This window comes from Panthera leo, chromosome D2 (assembly GCF_018350215.1).
Source record: "Panthera leo isolate Ple1 chromosome D2, P.leo_Ple1_pat1.1, whole genome shotgun sequence".
Taxonomy (NCBI): Eukaryota; Metazoa; Chordata; class Mammalia; order Carnivora; family Felidae; genus Panthera; species Panthera leo.
Genome location: NC_056689.1, coordinates 24271231 through 24288059, shown reverse-complemented (window position 1 = coordinate 24288059; position 16829 = coordinate 24271231). Strand labels below are relative to the sequence as shown.

Genomic DNA, 16829 nt, shown 5'->3' with positions numbered 1-16829 from the left:
GCAAATCACACTCAATGTAAAACAGAGGTGAAGACAAAAGTAGAAATCAGCAATGCATGCTTGTTTACATTTTCCCTTCTATTTATGTCAGGAAGACACAACACTATTTAAAAGCAAGATCATCCATTTCAACTGTTTCAGAGGCTGTTTACTCTTCAAATAATAACTAAACAAGCTTTGTCCCTAAGTCTCAATTTATTCCTGAAAATAATGACGGGTAAAAGAAATGGCTAGGGGCTTAAAATACTTATAACTGAGCATAAAATACGTCCTGAACACAGGAGTATCTTTTGGTACCTAGAAATGACACAGATCTTTTGGGAAGAGAATATACACGAAGAAAACTAAGTTATAATCAACATGATTTCTCTATGTGTTCTGATAATATAGTTAAAGCAAATGGCAATCAACAAGGTTCTAGGTGTGTGTGGGGGGGAACCCACAAAGGAAGGGGTGAATTTGCACGTGCCTTAACCTTTCTGAGGTTTGAAAGAAGCCCTACATAAGAGACAAAACTCAAATTCCAAAGTATCTCCTAACTGTGGACGGCAAAGTACAGATCCAGCCTTACCACGAAGCCAGGGCTCTGCGCACAAGTCTTGGCTCTCCCACTAACCAGCTAAATTATTTCATCCTTCAGGGTCTGTTTACAGGTGATGAACCTGTAAGACGACAGAAATGGACTATATCGGTGCTACTCAAGTTTTAGTGGAATACAAATCACCTGGGGATCTGGTTAAAATGCAGACTCTGATTCAGTAGGTCTAGAACAGGGGGTCGAGATTCTACCCGCATGTAGCTGAAGCTGCTGGCTCTGGGATACCCTTTGCAAAGCAGGAAGAGATGCTCTCTGAGGTTGCCTCTTCTATGCCTCTGATGATATTAACCACTTTCTACGTTGTACTATGAAGTACAACTCCCTAAATAAACTTCAAGCTCCATAATAACAGAATAAATTATTAAATACCAAAGAAACACACAAAAAGTTCTCAAGTGGTGAGAATAGGATCTCATACCTGTCCTGACTTCCCTAAAACCTTCCCATGTAAAGTTCAAGCTCTGATCACTCTGCCAATTCAAGAGTTACATCTCATTTAAAAATACACACCTACTCTAGGTTATCTGGCACCACAGCAATCAAATTCCCTATTTAAAAAAAATGCAGGGGTGCCAGGGTGGCTCAGTCAGTTGAGCGGCAGGCTCTTAATTTCGCCTCAGGTCATGATCTCCCGGTTTGTGGGATCCGCACTGACAGCACAGAGAAGCCTACCTGGGATTCTCTCTCCCTCTCTCTCTGCCCCTCCTTGCCCTCCAAATAAATAAACTTCAAAAAAAAATAATAATAAAATACAGTTACTACTAAGCTCCTGTTACACACCCAGCAAGCAGAGTCTCTGTACAGAGCTTGACTGCCTAGATTCAGATCTTAGCTTGAACACTTATTAGACACATGAAACTGGCTTTCTTAACTTTCTGCCTGAGTTTTCCCATCTCTAAAATGAGAGTACAGTGAAAATTAGTTAAAAGACAATAAAAGCTATGGCAATCCCTGCCATTAAGTTCACAATATATAGTTGGGGAGGCTAGACTAAATTGTTTTGTTTTTTTCCCCTAACTGAAGATACTATAGGAAAATTATCTTGGTAATATTTCTTATTTTTATGATTATTTTTAATACCTCTTATTTTTAAAACAAAATTTAAAGATCTCTAATTTAGGGGCACCTGGGTGGCTCAGTCGGTTAAGCGTCCAACTTCGGCTCAGGTCATGATCTCATGTTCCTGAGTTCGAGCCACATGTTGGGCTCTGTGCTGGTAAGCTCAGAGCCTGGAGCCTGCTTCAGATTCTGTGTCTCTCTCCCTCAAAAATAAACAAACATTTAAAACAAATCTCTAGTTTAAAACTGATCTCTTTAAATACTGCTCTTGGTAGAATCACAGCCATTAAATGTTAAGTCCATAACTATGTTTCTTCAGTAACTCAAAACAGCAACAAAAAGCAACTGAAATGGAAAATGTTGGTGAGAGATTCTAAAAGCAGTTTGGGCACTCATATACATATATATATCTATCTACGTAGATCTCTCTCTCTCTCTCTCTCTCTATATATATATATATCTTTAATTTTTTTAAGGGGGGGGAAGAGGGAGGGAGAGGGAGAGAGAGAAAATCTTACGTGGGATCCACAGTGAGGGTGGGTCCCAACAAGGGGCTCATCCCACCATGACTGTGGGATCATGACCCAAGCTGATATCAAGAGTCTAATGCTCAACTGACTGAGCCACCCAGGTGCCCCTGGGCACTCATATATTTTAATTCTGTTAACACGTTTTTCTTTTGCCAAGTATTTCAAGATGCAGTAAGATTTATGGAAAAGGCTTTATCTTAATATTGCATATTCATTCAGAAAGGATAAAAGACACTCCAGGTCTTTGAGTGGTTTCACTAACAATTCAATTTAATGTTTAAGAATGCATCTATTTTGAGTACTGACCAAATTAAGCTTTTTTTTTTTTTTTTTCCCTTAAATAAAGTATCAATACTGACCAGGAAACTGTTAGACAGAAAAGGCAATGTAACACTCTTCAAGAGCGTAAACTCCATTAACTCATTTTCATCTCCCTAGCTGGTAAATAAATGAGCTCAATTTTTTGTCTGTTTTAACCCTCTGGATTTCTTATAAAAATGTATAAATCTTTCATAAAAATCCGTGTTTTCTAAACTAACAAACAAAACAGAAACAGACTCATAAATACAGGGAAGAGGGTGGGTTGACAGATGAAGTAAAGAGGACTAAGAAATAAAAACTTCCACTTATAAGTCACAGAGATGAAAAGTGCAGCATAGGGTATAAAGTCCATAATATTCTAATAACATTGTATGGTGACAGATGGTGACTAATTATGGTGAGCACTGAGTAATGTATACAACTGTCAAAACACTATGTTGTACACCTAATACTAATATATAACACTATGTCAACTATACTTAAAAATAAAAAAAAAAATGGTGTTTTCTTTTCTGTCCTAATTATCTTTTATCATTCTAATAGGTCACAGTTAACTAATCATTAGTAGCTGTGTCCCATAGGATATACATATTTTTTAATTCAGGTATAGTTGACATATAAAACATTTATTTAGTTTCAGGTGTACATGATTTGATATTTGTATATATTGCAAAACAATTACGACAGTAAGTCTTTTAACATCATACACCATACACTGTTACAAAAAAAATTTTTCTTCTGCTCAAGACTTTTAAGGTCTACTGTCTTAGCAACTTTCAAATATGTAATTCAGTATTATTAACTATAGTCACCATGTTATATATTGCATCCCAGGACTTATTCATAACTGCAAGTTTGTACCTTCTGGCCTCCTTCATCCATTTTAACCTTAGTCACCGTGGCAACTACCAATCTATGAGTTTGGGTTTTTGTTTTGTTTTGCCTTTTAAGTTCCATCTGTAAGTGAAATCACTTAAATTTGTCTTTCTCTGACTTTTTCAAATAGCATAATGCCCTCTATCTCCATTTATGTTTCATAAGTGGAAAGACTCTGGGTTTTTTTGTGGCTAAATAATATTCATTATATAAATACCACATCTTTATCCATTCATCCATCAATGGACACTTATTTTCATATCTTGGTTGTTACAAATAGTCTGTATATCTTTTCAAGTTAGTGTTTTTGTTTTCTTCAAATACCCAGAAGTGGAACTGCTGGATCATATGGTATCTCTATTTTTCTTTTTTTTTTTTTTTTTTTTTTTAATTTTTTACTGTTCACTCATTTTTGAGAGAGAGTGAGAGCACAAGCAGGGGAGGGGCAGAGAGAGGGAGACACAGAATCCAAAGCAGGCTTGAGACTCTGAGCCATCAGCACAGAGCCTGACGTGGGGCTTGAACCCACAAACCACAAGATCACGACCTTAGCTGAAGTTGGACACTTAACTGACTGAGCCACCCAGGTGCCCCATGATGTCTATTTTTCATTTTTTGAGGAACCTCCATACTGTTTTTCATAGTGCCTGCACCAATTTGCATTCCCACCAATAGTGCACAAGGGTTCTCTTTTCTCCACATCGCAGCCAACACTTGTTATTTCTAGTCTTCTTGATACTAGCCATTCTAACATGGGTGAGATGAGGGGTGCCTGGGTGGCTCAGTCAGTTAGGCATCCGACTTCGGCTCAGGTCATGATCTCACTGTTTAGGTCATGATCTCACTGTTTGTGAGTTTGTGAGCCCACATCAGGCTCTGTGCTGACAGCTCAGAACCTGGAAGCCTGCTTTGGATTCTGTGTCTCCCTCTCTCTCTGCCCCTCCTCCCCCTTTCAAAAATAAACACTAACATGGGTGAGATGATATCTCATGTGGCTTTGATATGCATTCCCCTGATGATCAGTGATTATTAAGAATCTTTTCACGTACCAGTTAGCCATGTGGATGTCTCCTTTGGAAAAATGTCTTTTCAGATTCTCTGTCCATTTTTTAATTGGACTGTTTGTTCTTTTTGCTATTGAGTTGTATGAATTCTTTATGTATTTTGTTGGACACTAACCCCTTATCAGATGCATGATTTGCAAATATTTTCTCCCATTCAGCAGGTTGCCTTTTCATTTTTCATTTTGTTAATGATTCCCTTTGCTGTGCAGCTTATTAGTTTGATGTTCCACAAAATTATATTTTCTTGATATTCTTTGTTGATTTTCTTATTTTCTTTACTTCTTTATCAACAACTGTTGGTAAGCAGTTATATCATAGCTATATCATAGCTCCCAATGACCCCTGCCTTCTGGTATTCATACATGTATGTAATCTCTTCCCCTCTAATGTGCACTAAACCTAGTGACCTGCATCTAAGGAATAGAATACAGCAAAGGGGAGGGGATGTTGCTCCTCTGATTAGGTTACAAAAGACACTGGCTTCCATCTTGGTAGCATTCACTCCCCCCTTGCTCACTTTTTTAAAATGTTGATTTGATAGAGAAAGAGAGCTGGGGAGAGGTGGGAGGGGCAGAGAGAGAGAAACAGAGAGAAGGAGGGAGGGAGGGAGGGAGGGAGGGAGAGAGAGAATCCCAAGCAGTCTCCACACCTGTCAGCACAGAGCTGACAAGGGGCTCAATCTCAGGAACCTTGAGATCATAACCTGAGAGGAGATCAAGAGTCAGGAGGCTTAGGGTACTGAGCCACCCAGGTGCCCCTCCCTTACTCACTTTAATAAAGCCAAGGGTCATGTTGCAGGCTGCCCTACCAAAAAGCTCTCAGGGAAGGAACTGAGGGTAGTCTGCCAACAGCCAGCAAGGAACTGAATCCAAAAGCTGATTCAAAAGTCCTCAAGGAACTGAATTCTACCATCAGCCATGTGAGTGAGCTTGGAAGCAGCTCCTGCCCCAGTGGAGCCTTCAAATGGGACCACAGCCCCAGATGACACCTTGATGGCAGTCTTATGAGAAATCCTGAAGGAGGACCCAGCTAAGCCATATCGTTATTCCTGCCTCACAGTACCTATGAGAAAACAAATGTGTGCTGTTTTAAGCTCCTAAATTTTGGAATAAGTTGCTGTATAACTCATATCTCATATACTAATAGTATGGCATCTTTGTCTTTTATTGTAAGCTGCCTCAAATTCTATTTAGAAATAAATCTTTTTTTTTTTTTTTTTTAAAGTAAGCTCTATTCCCAACATAGGGCTTGAACTCACAATCCCAAGATCAAGAGTTGTGTGCTCTACTGACTGAGCCAGCCAGATGCCCCTAGAAATAGATAATGTTTAAATAGGGAAAGCAGTGACTGGCCAATCCTCGTAAGACTGTGATACCCTACCACTGAGTATTAGATTTCATGATACTATAATCTCATATTTAAGTACTTTCTGGCATTTAGAGTTTATTAACAAACTGATGTAATTTTGCTTTGAGAACCTCTTGAATTCTCATGGAGATGAGCAAGCTAAGCATTGTCTTACCCTCCAGCTGTAGACAATTACAAAGCTGGATACAATATATAAAAACATTTTACACTGAACAAAAAAATAACAGAAGGCTACAACTTTAAGAAAAGGAAAAAGTGCAAGGTGAGGCTTTCTTTCTGAGAGCACTTTCCAAAATGCAGTGCAGAAAAACAAAACCCAAGCAGAAGGTGGTATCTACTTGGGGAAAAGAAATGAAGAGTAGAGCAAAAAGGTTGGAATTTGAGGAGGGTCCAGGATTGGAAAGAATTACACTGAAGACGACAACCTAAAAATATGCATACAAAAGTCCTTTCAGGTCTGTAGCCAAACGTCTAAGCTGCACATGCACCAGGTTATAATTCCAGGAGGCCTAGCAGACACTCTAAGCAGACAATTCACAAGCTACACGATGTTGGGAAGACAGGCTGTAGTTTAGACCTGAAGAGTATAGTGATGCTGGTGAACACCGGAGACTTTCAGTTTGAGAATCCAGAGAGGTCAGCCCCAGGAGTAAGAATCACACTCTAGGCATTATGGGTAAAACTAAAATAGACCCACCCTAATAAAGCCTAAAACCAAGTTTAGATGGATCACGGTGATCTGCCAGTATTTTAACCGCCAACCAGAACAAAACACTCTTTAGAGAAGATGCTAACTTCAGTCTCTACAACATATCATCCACAATGCATGAAATATTAAAATAACCTTACTAAGCATGTGAAGTAGGAAAAAGTGATTGATAATAAAGACAAAGACAATGAAAACAGATCCAGAGATAATCCATGTTGAAATTAACACCATGGAACTCAAAGCAACTATGCTTAAGATGTTAAAGAAAATACAGAAAGAGGATACAATAGATGAAAAGAAAACTAGAGACATGGGATGAAAGTTCTGTAAGAATTGGGGACTTTGTCCTATTCACTGTTAAGTCCTTGAGGTCCAGAACAGTACCTGACAAGAAGGTAGTTACTCGTAATATTTGTTGGTTAGTTGGAGGAGGGAATGAATGGTAAGTTGCAGGGAAGAATGGAAGAAGTCATGTTTACAGCTGGTAACAGGGGCGCCTGGGTGGCTCAGACGGTTATGCATCTGATTCAGCTCAGGTCATGATCTTATGGTTCATGAGTTTGAGCCCCGCATCAGGCTCTGTGCTGACTGCTCAGAGCCTGGAGCCTGCTTTGGATTTTGTGTCTCCCTCTGTCTCTGCCCCTCCCTCACTCATACCCTGTCTCCGCCCCTCTCTCTCTTAAAAACAAACATTAAAAAAATAAAAAATAAAAATAAAAGTTGGTAACAAAACCAAAGACTGGAAAATGCTGACAGAACATTACTGTATTTCAGAAAAATATCAGAATCAAATTCTGCATCAAAATTTAAAATAACTATATATATGGATATACATATATACAGAAAAAGAGTTGGTCTTTGATACATTTACTTCATCCACTATTTCATCCACCCAATCTCTAGGACATTTTAATCAGAATTTTCCTACTCCCTCTCAAGTAAAAATGAAAGCACAAGGGGCACCTGGGTGGTTCAGTCAGTTAAGCATTCGACTTAGTTTCGGCTCAGGTCATGATCTCACAGTCTGTGAATTGGAGCCCTGCACGGGGCTCTGCACTGACAGTGTGGAGCCTACTTGGGATACTCTCTCTCTCCCTCTGTCTTTCTCTCTCAAATAAACTTAAATTTTTTTTTAAGTTTTAAAAAAAATGAAAGCACGCTACTACAAAATGTTCTAAAACCTTTATAAAAAGTAAAACAGTAACGTCTTACTGTGTGCCCTGTACAGATTCCTCCCTTGCTGAATCCTCCTCAGAAGAGCCAACCCTTTACACACATCCCACTGGTCTCTGTGAACTGCTCTTCTTCCAGGCAATCAATATGATTCTTGTGGAAACTGCCATATTCTTAATTACCTCATCCCCTGGACACTAAACAATTCATTCCACTGCATTTTCAAACTTAGGGACAGAGAATATGTCAAGAAAGTGTTAAGTGGTTCTAACTACTGTGACATTCAGGAATTAACTAAGTCTGCAGAGACATAAAGCAGTCAAGCCTGAAGTGGCAGAGGGAGAATCTGATCATCTTTAAGCCTCAGGTCCCATACTTTCTTAGACCTACCTGCAATGTAGCCCTGCCCTTCCTGCACCTTTCTTTGGATTCCAATCAATTACCCTTTCAATAAATTATCCCTTTTGGCATAAACTAATCTGAAGTGGCTCTCATCACCTGCAACCAATGAAAATCCTAGCTAAAACTAGATCACTTAATGACTGCAGCCACCAAGAAGTACCTTCTACTTGCACATGCTAACTGCTTCAGAAATAGATTGGGGCGCCTGAGTGGCTCAGTCCGTTAAGCGTCCGACTTCAGCTCAGGTCATGATCTCACGGTTCGTGAGCTCGAGCTCCAGCCCCATGAGTTGGAGCCCCATGAGTTCGAGTCCCGTCCGTGTCTGGCTCTGTGCTGACAGCGGGGAGCCTGGAGCTTCTGATTCTATGTATCCCTCTCTCTCTCTGCCCCTCTCCTGCTTACTCTCTCTCTCTCAAAAATGAATAAACTTCAAAAAAATTTTATTTAAATACAGATTAAATATTGTCTTTTTTTCCCCAAAGGAAAACAGTGTTACTTTCTATTACTTTCCATTTAATTATTTCCGTGTCCCTGGGGAAAGCTGTGTATGTAAAGATGACAAGAAAAGGAACACCATACCAAACACAGTATCAAAAAGGCAGAGGAAAATATAATGTACTCTTGAACCTTGTGGTAGGGTCTTCAATAGAGAGCAACGGAGAAGTCGCATTCACTCTCCCTTCCACCATCAATTCACTGTAAGTGGCAAGTGCAAGTGGTATCTCCTAAGTACTGAATTGACCTCGGTCAAACTAATGTAATGCAATCACACTTAAGATAACTGCTCAAGTGTTAGAGAAGGCCAAGACCTGTTTTTGATTTTAAGTCTAAGGATCAACTTCTCCCACATGCAGCTCTGCTGCATCTTTTTTTCTACCTCATTTTCAGTTGCTTTTTTTCAGAACTGCCGCCATCTGCTGTGAAAGCAAATTACAGGATACAATCCACCAATGAGTTCTGAAATCAATTTAGTGGGTCAAAACCATCATTAAAAAAAAAATTTTTTTTTTTTTTAACATTTATTTGTTTTTGAGAGACAGAGACAGAGACAGAGCACAAGCAGGGGAGGGGCAGAGAGAGAGGGAGACACAGAATCGGAGGCAGGCTCCAGGCTCAGAGATGTCAGCCCAGAGCCCGATGCAGGTCTGGAACTCAGGAAGTGAGATCATGACCTGAGTCAAAGTCAGACACTTAACCGACTGAGCCACCCAGGCGTCCCAAAACCAGCATTTAAAAAAATCTTAGTAAATATTAGAGTGCATGATACACAGTATTATAAATATATATATACATACTCTATATATGTGCATATACACACAGACATACATTTATGGCATCATAATGTTTCAGTTTTTGTTTTGGGTGAAATTTATGAGGGCCCTTGCATTTTACACAATCCCAAGAGACATATGCATAATGTGACAGCTCTACATAGTATATACATATGTATGTGTGTACTGATCATTATGTAAAAATCTCTAATTGTGGATCCCAGTCAAAACATGGGCAAACACTGATCTAATAGTAAGACCAATATTTTAATGAGAACCTTGCTTTCAAATCCCACTGTCACCACTTATTCTGCATGTCAATGTCTTCATCAGTAAAATGGGGAAATAACAGTTACTAAGAAGATAAATAACACAGGTGACCCTTTAACAACATGGATTTGAACTGCATGGTCAACTTATATATGGATTTTTTTCAATAAATACAGTGCAGTACTATAAAGTATTCTCCTTATGACTTTAGTATTTTCTTTTCTCTAGTTTATTGTTAATACAGTACATAATATGTATAACATATAAATACGTGTTACTGTTTATGTTATTGGTAAGACTTCCAGTCAACAGTAGACTATTAGTAAAGTCTTTGGGGAGCTGGGAAAACTGAACAACATGAGGAATGAAAGTGAACCACTTTCTTTCATCATACATAAAAATAAATTCAAAATGGATGAGGGATGGCTGGGTGGCTCAGCCAGTTAAGTGTCCAACTCTTTTTTTTTTAATTTTCTTTTTAATGTTTATTTTTTTATGCTATATTTACTTTTATTTTTAAATTCCTACTGTTGGGTTTCTTTTTTATTATTTTTTAAAATTTACATCCAAATTAGCATATAGTGCAACAATGATTTCAGGAGGAGATTCCTTAGTGCCCTTTACCCATTTAGCCCATTCCCCCTCCCACAACCCCTCCAGTTTGTTCTCAGTTTGTTCTCCATATTTATGAGTCTCTTCTGTTTTGTCCCCCTCCCTGTTTTTATATTATTTTTGTCTCCCTTCCCTTATGTTCATCTGTTTTGTCTCTTAAAGTCCTGATATGAGTGAAGTCATGTGATTTTTGTCTTTCTCTAATTTCACTTAGCATAATACCCTCCAGTTCCATCCACGTAGTTGCAAATGGCAAGATTTCATTCTTTTTGATTGCCGAGTAATACTCCATTGTATATATATACCACATCTTCTTTATCCATTCATCCATCAACGGACATTTGGGCTCTTTCCATACTTTGGCTATTGTTGATAGTGTGTGCATGCATGCACAATGGGGGCAGAGGCAGAGGCAGAGGCAGAGGCAGAGGCAGAGGCAGAGGCAGAGGCAGAGGCAGAGGCAGAGGCAGAGGCAGAGGCAGAGGCAGAGGCAGAGGCAGAGGCAGAGGCAGAGGCAGAGGCAGAGGCAGAGGCAGAGGCAGAGGCAGAGGCAGAGGCAGAGGCAGAGGCAGAGGCAGAGGCAGAGGCAGAGGCAGAGGCAGAGGCAGAGGCAGAGGCAGAGGCAGAGGCAGAGGCAGAGGGAATCTCTGTCAGTGCAAAGCACAACACAGGGCTCAAACTCAAACTGTGAGATCATGACCTGAGCTGAAGTCAGATGCTCAACTGACTGAGCCACCCAGGCGCCCCAAGTGTCCAACTCCTGATCTCAGCTCAGGTCTCGATCAGGGGCAGAATTCAGGCCCGACGTGGGACTTCGTGCTGGGTGTGGAGCCTACTTAAAAAAATTAAAAAATAATCAGGGCACCTGCATGGTTCAGGTGGTTAAGCATCCGACTTCAGCTCAGGTCATGATTTCGTGGTTCATGAGTTCAAGCCCCATGTCAGGCTCTGTACTGACAGCTCAGAGCCTGGAGCCTGCTTCAGATCTGTGTCTCCTTCTCTCTCTCCCCTCCCTTATGCTCTATCTCTCTCTCTCTCTCACACACTCACTCGCTCAAAACTAAACATTAAAAGATTAAATTTAAAAATAAATAAAACCAAGATGGATGAAAGACCTAAATGTGAGACAAGAGATAGTGAAAATCCCAGAGAACACAGGCAAGAATCTCTTTGACATCTACCATAGTAACTTCTTACTAAACACATCTCCAGAAGCAAGAGAAAAGCAAAAATGAACTATTGTGACTTCAAGATAAAAAGCTTCTGCCCAGGGAAGGAAACAATCAACAAAACTAAAAGGCAATCTCTGCAATTGGAGAAGATATTTGCAAATGGCGTATTCGATAAAGGGTTAAGATCCAAAATATATAAAGAACTTATAAAACTCAATACCTAAAAAACAAATAATCCAGTTTTAAGAAATAGGCAGATGACAAGAATAGATATTTTCCCAAAGACATACAGATGACTAACAGAAACATGAAAAGATGCTCAATTTCAATAACCAGGAAAATACAAATCAAAACTATAATGAGTATCAGGCCACACCTGTCAGAATGACTAAAATTAACAACACAGGAAACAACAGATGTTTGTGAGGATGTGGAGAAAAGAGAACCCTCTTGCACTGGTGGTGGGAATGCAAACTGACAATAGCCAAATTATGGAAAGAACCCAAATATCCATCGACTGATGGGTAAAGAAGATGTGGTGTATATGTGTATGTATGTATACACACACACACACTGGAATATCGTGTATATATATTATCCAGCCATCAAAAGGAATGAAATCTCGTCGATGTGGAAGGAGCTAGAATGTATTATGCTAAGTGAAAGAAGCCAGAGAAAAGCAAATACCATATGATTTCACTCATATGTGGAATTTAAGAAACAAAACACATGAACATAGGGGAAAGAAAGAAAGAAAGAAAGAAAGAAAGAAAGAAAGAAAGAAAGAAAGAAAGAAAGAAAGAAACCATAAAAGAGACTCTTAACTATAGAGAACAAATTGAGGGTTGCTGAAAGGGAGGTGGGAGGGGGATGGGCGAAATGGGTGCCAGGTATTACAGAAGGTACTTGTGATTGAGAGCTAGGTGTTATATGTAAGTGATATCACTAAATTCTACTCCTGAAACTATTATTAGGTGATACTGGAATTTAAATAAAAATGTGAAACATTTAATAAATAAAAGCTGTTAGGGTCATGGAAACAAATACTTAAATTTATGTAAATACTGGTAATACAATGGAGGCATATTTAAATTATGTTCTCATTTATTGTCATGATTTCGTGTCATGAGTTCCGGCCCCATATTGGGCCCACTGCTGTCAGCCTGTCAGCACAGAGCTAGCTTCGAATCCTGTCCCCCTCTCCTGCCCCTCCCCCACTTGTGCTCTCTCAAAAATAAATATTTTTAAAAAAGGGTCAAGTGTATATATAAAGTGCCTGATGCCAATCCCAGCACTTAGTAATTGTTGTGTAAGTCTTAGTGCTCTACCACCTTTCCCCAGTCCTTCCATTGAGCCCCACCTAACTTGTGACAGGATGAACTTTACTTGAAATTTTTCAGGGCAACAAGGAAGTGGTTCAAAACAGCCTCATTTTTACCTTAAAGATTTTACCGCCAACATAATTAAGATATGATAATTACAAAGAATTCAGGTATGTAAAAGGCCATTCTTTGAAACATGATATTGGATTCCTTGTCTTAGATGAGAACTGACCACTCTAGAGAGAAGCTCAGTTACTCAACATTCTCGGCACCCTTAATACGGCCAAAAACATACAACTGTGGCCACAGTCACATGGACCCTGTTCTCAGAGTCTGCAGAGTAGGTAAGCAAAGCATGAGCAACAGTCATGTGTAAATTAGTCTGACATCACTTCCCAAATAGGCAGTAAACAAATTAAAGAACTACAAATTATGTCACACAAGTTTTGACATTTGCTACCAGCACAGCACCCACTTTGCCAAAATTAAATGGAAAGAAAGGCCTAAATACACACCAAGTAACTTTACAAGTTACAATTTGTCCATATTAAAAGTTCACAAAAAGAAATAAAAAACTGATGAAACAAAACTTATTCAGTCCAAAGACTAGCTATTCCCAACGATGGAAATATGATTTAGTTTATTTTTCGTTTGTCCAATTTCAAAAACAAGAGAACTAGAATACAATGTCTGTATTACATATGAAAATGACTATTTTGGGGCACCTGGGTGGCTTAGGTCATGATCTCACAGTTCGTGAGTTTAAGCCCTGCAACTGGCTCTCTGCTGTCAGCACAGAGCCTGCTTCGGATCCTGTCTCTCTCTCTGCCCCTCGCCCCCCTCAAAAATAAACATTTAAAAAATAAATTTAAAAAATGACTAAGTTGAACCAGTCTTTTCTGTATCTTAAAAATCTACTACCAGCAGTTAAGCCTATACGGCCTTTACTCCAAACATAACATAAGAGAATCAACATTAAAGCAGAGACACTAAATGACACAGAATCCACAGTTCAGTATAAGGAACATATTGAAATGAAAATGGTGAGTACTGTACATTAATTCAGAAGTACTGCTAGAAAAGGTCATGATACTAAAATAAGTTGTGACCCACTGATCTAAGTCATTACTTAATTTCTCTCAGTCTAGGCTTGTTTCTCTGTAGAACTGCGAAGCAGTTCTTCCTAAATTCCAAGGATGCTCTGAGAACACATATTTATAAATCTAGGTACTGTAATAAGTCCTTATACAACAAATCTGGACTACACTATAATGTCATTAGAAAAAGCCTGTATAAACTACTGGGATTTTCAAAGGTACTCATTAAATCCTAGTATTGAGAACTATTTCTCAGGTTCAGTCAACTTGATACTAAGTTGTTTAACTGACATAAAAAAAGTGATCACCTTCAAAAAACAAAAACAAACAAACAAAAACAGTCTTTTAAAACTGAGTGACAAATTCCGAGGCCTGCCACTGGTACTTATTTACAAGTACAATTCCAATGATTCAAGTTAAATGTTAATCTCTGTTCAACTGTTCTCTTCTAACGGCTCGGCTACAACTCAGATCTTTCAAATCTCAAATGGTTTCAGAGTTCAAGATGCCAAATTTCTGATACTTGTCCACATACATTTTATCCTAGCCTGCTTAGCGAGGCTCTTTCCAAAATTCTCCTCTATAAAAATACTATTGTCACCATTGAACTAATTTTTCCTAAACTGGTGATTCTGCTGCCCCATCTACAACTCACCCAGCTGCCGTCTTCTCACAAGCTACCATACACTAGTGGGGCACTTGGCTCAGTATATACTGCAGCCTCTGGCCAAATAAAGTGAAGCTAACTGGAACTGAACCAATGGTCATTTTGCAAGGACACTTGAACTTTGAAGCACTCTGTAAACTGCTGGTTATTTCTAATAATATTCCTGTGAAGTTGCAGTATTGAGCCACCCATTCTATTTCACTGTAAACTATATGTGACCTTAAAAACAAAAAGTGCAAGATGTGTCCCTGGTTTTTAAAAACTCACAAATCTAGTCCAATTCTTTTTAAGTGTAAACAACTCTTACCAGTGGGGGTGGGCTTAACTTAAAACTAGGAGGCGCTTCTCAGAGCAGCTAACCTGGCACCAGTCATTTGGGAAAAACAGCTTTAGGTCCTAGAATCTTAGGCTTTTCAAGCTCAGCAAATCCAAACCTCATTTTACAAATGAGATTTTAAATTAAGACCTTATGGTCTGATTACTATAATAGCTAACTCTTACACTGTACTAGGGACAAGGTACTGTTTACACCTATTTACTCCTTTAATCCTCACAACAAACCAGGAAAGAGGGTGAGGTCAACAAATGTACCCAAGGTCACACAGCTATTAAGTGTCAAAGCCAGAACTGATACCGAAGCGGTAGAGCTCCAGAATCCATAGTCTTAAGCCACCGTGCTCCATTGCTTCTCTATAGAATGGTTTAAATGAAGCCGGGGGTCTTTCACGACACTAGGATTCAGAGTTCCAACCTGAGAAGCGAATTCTCCACACACCCCTTTCCCCAATGCCAACATCGCCCACCAGCGCAAGTGAACGGCATGCAAACCTGTGCCTGTACAAGTTCCTCCTGTCTGGCTACAACCTTAAGGAATCTTAAGTAACCAAAATAGGTATCCTCTAGGAAACCAAAAGATGCAGGGGTCAGTCAGAAAAGAACTCGTGCTTCTCGTTTCTGTTTTAATGAGATCATCAGAAATGCCTAGAGTAATAAGTAAATGGCCTATGAGCGCTTTTTCTGAAGGAGCAAACATCTACCGTATTTTCACGATGCCTAAAGTGATGAAACGGAGCTAAAAATCAGGGACGGCCCTGTTTTCTTCCAGCTGTCTCCAACTTATTCGAGAAGGGTGATCCTCCGTTTATGCATCTGAATGTAGGCGAGAAATGAATGGGTGGAGGAAGAGAAGGGGGTGAGAGGGGGTATTACTCCAACTCTCCACCGTAATGAAGCTGAGACTTCAGACCCTCTGTATTAGAAGTTAAAACCAGTATTTCACACCACTGCTGCGCTGGCCGGCTTCAGTGCCCCTCCAGGCTGCAGAGAGGTGGTTACGTGGCGCGTTGAAGCATTTCCTCTAGCCTGAAGAGTAGGTGGCTTTCCCGGCTGGTGGAAGCCCCTCACTCACTGCACTGCAGCAGGGTACGCTTCGGGGAGCCGGGAAATGAGACGTGATAGCTTCCCGGGGATGCCAGAGGGAGCAACGTCTGGGGCGCCTTGCGCGTCGCCGATGTGGGACCACGCCTGCCCCCCTCCTCCACCCCTCAGGACCACCCCCCGCCAAACCCGCCTCCCGGCCTCGAGGGTCAGCAGCACGCTGGAGACGCGACAGGACTCCTGAAGCAAAGGCTCCCGAGGGCGGACACGACCCTCAGCGGACTACTCACCAGATTGAGGGGTCCTTCCATTACTTCCATAGACCCCGGGGTAAACGGCGGCCTGAGGAAGGGGAGCGAGGGCGCCGGAGCACATGGAGGGAAACAGTAGTAAGCAGGGCGACGGAGCGGCGGCAGCTGCCCCTCTCCGCGCCCCGGGAGCCAGCAGTGGGCGCAGAGGGAGCAACAACCGCACCACTTCCTCCTCCGGTGGCGCGCCGCGGGCCCGCCCCCCGCGCCGCGGCCACGCATGCGTCATGGCGTCACACGTGGCTGGTTCAAGGTGGGAGTGGGTGGGGCTCAGGGAAGGCGGGGCCGGACTGGCGTACACTCGCTCGCGGGCTATCTTTCCTCTCGCGAGAGGGGTATCTTCAGCTGCTTGAAGTCTTCTCTGACGTCACGCGGGGGTGGGCAGCCTTGTTGAAACTTGACTAAAATGGCTGAGTTGTGCTTTTGGCCTCTCAGGTTTTCTTCCAGCATGATTTTTTTTTCCCCCAAATCCCTCAGATTGCTACGCCTTCTCTTACTCTCCAGTCCTCACCTTTATTCGTGTACCTGATTGATATTTTTCAAAAATCAGATTTGAGAGGTGCCTGTGTGGCTCAGTGCGTTAAGCCTGCGGCTGCAGCTCAGGTTATGATCTCGCGGTCTGTGAGTCAGAGC

General features: G+C 40.7%; 1 protein-coding gene across 2 annotated transcripts in view; it reads right to left on the bottom strand.

The window, feature by feature from the left end:
• NRBF2 (nuclear receptor binding factor 2) overlaps window positions 1–16391 on the bottom strand; it is a 35346-nt gene extending 18955 nt beyond the window's left edge. For both annotated transcript variants that reach the window (XM_042907825.1, XM_042907827.1), the window contains exon 1: window positions 16179–16391. In XM_042907825.1, coding sequence (XP_042763759.1) covers window positions 16179–16208 — 30 coding nt within the window. In that variant the 5' untranslated portion in view covers window positions 16209–16391. The remainder of the gene's footprint in view (window positions 1–16178) is intronic.
• Window positions 16392–16829: the final 438 nt, after the last annotated feature.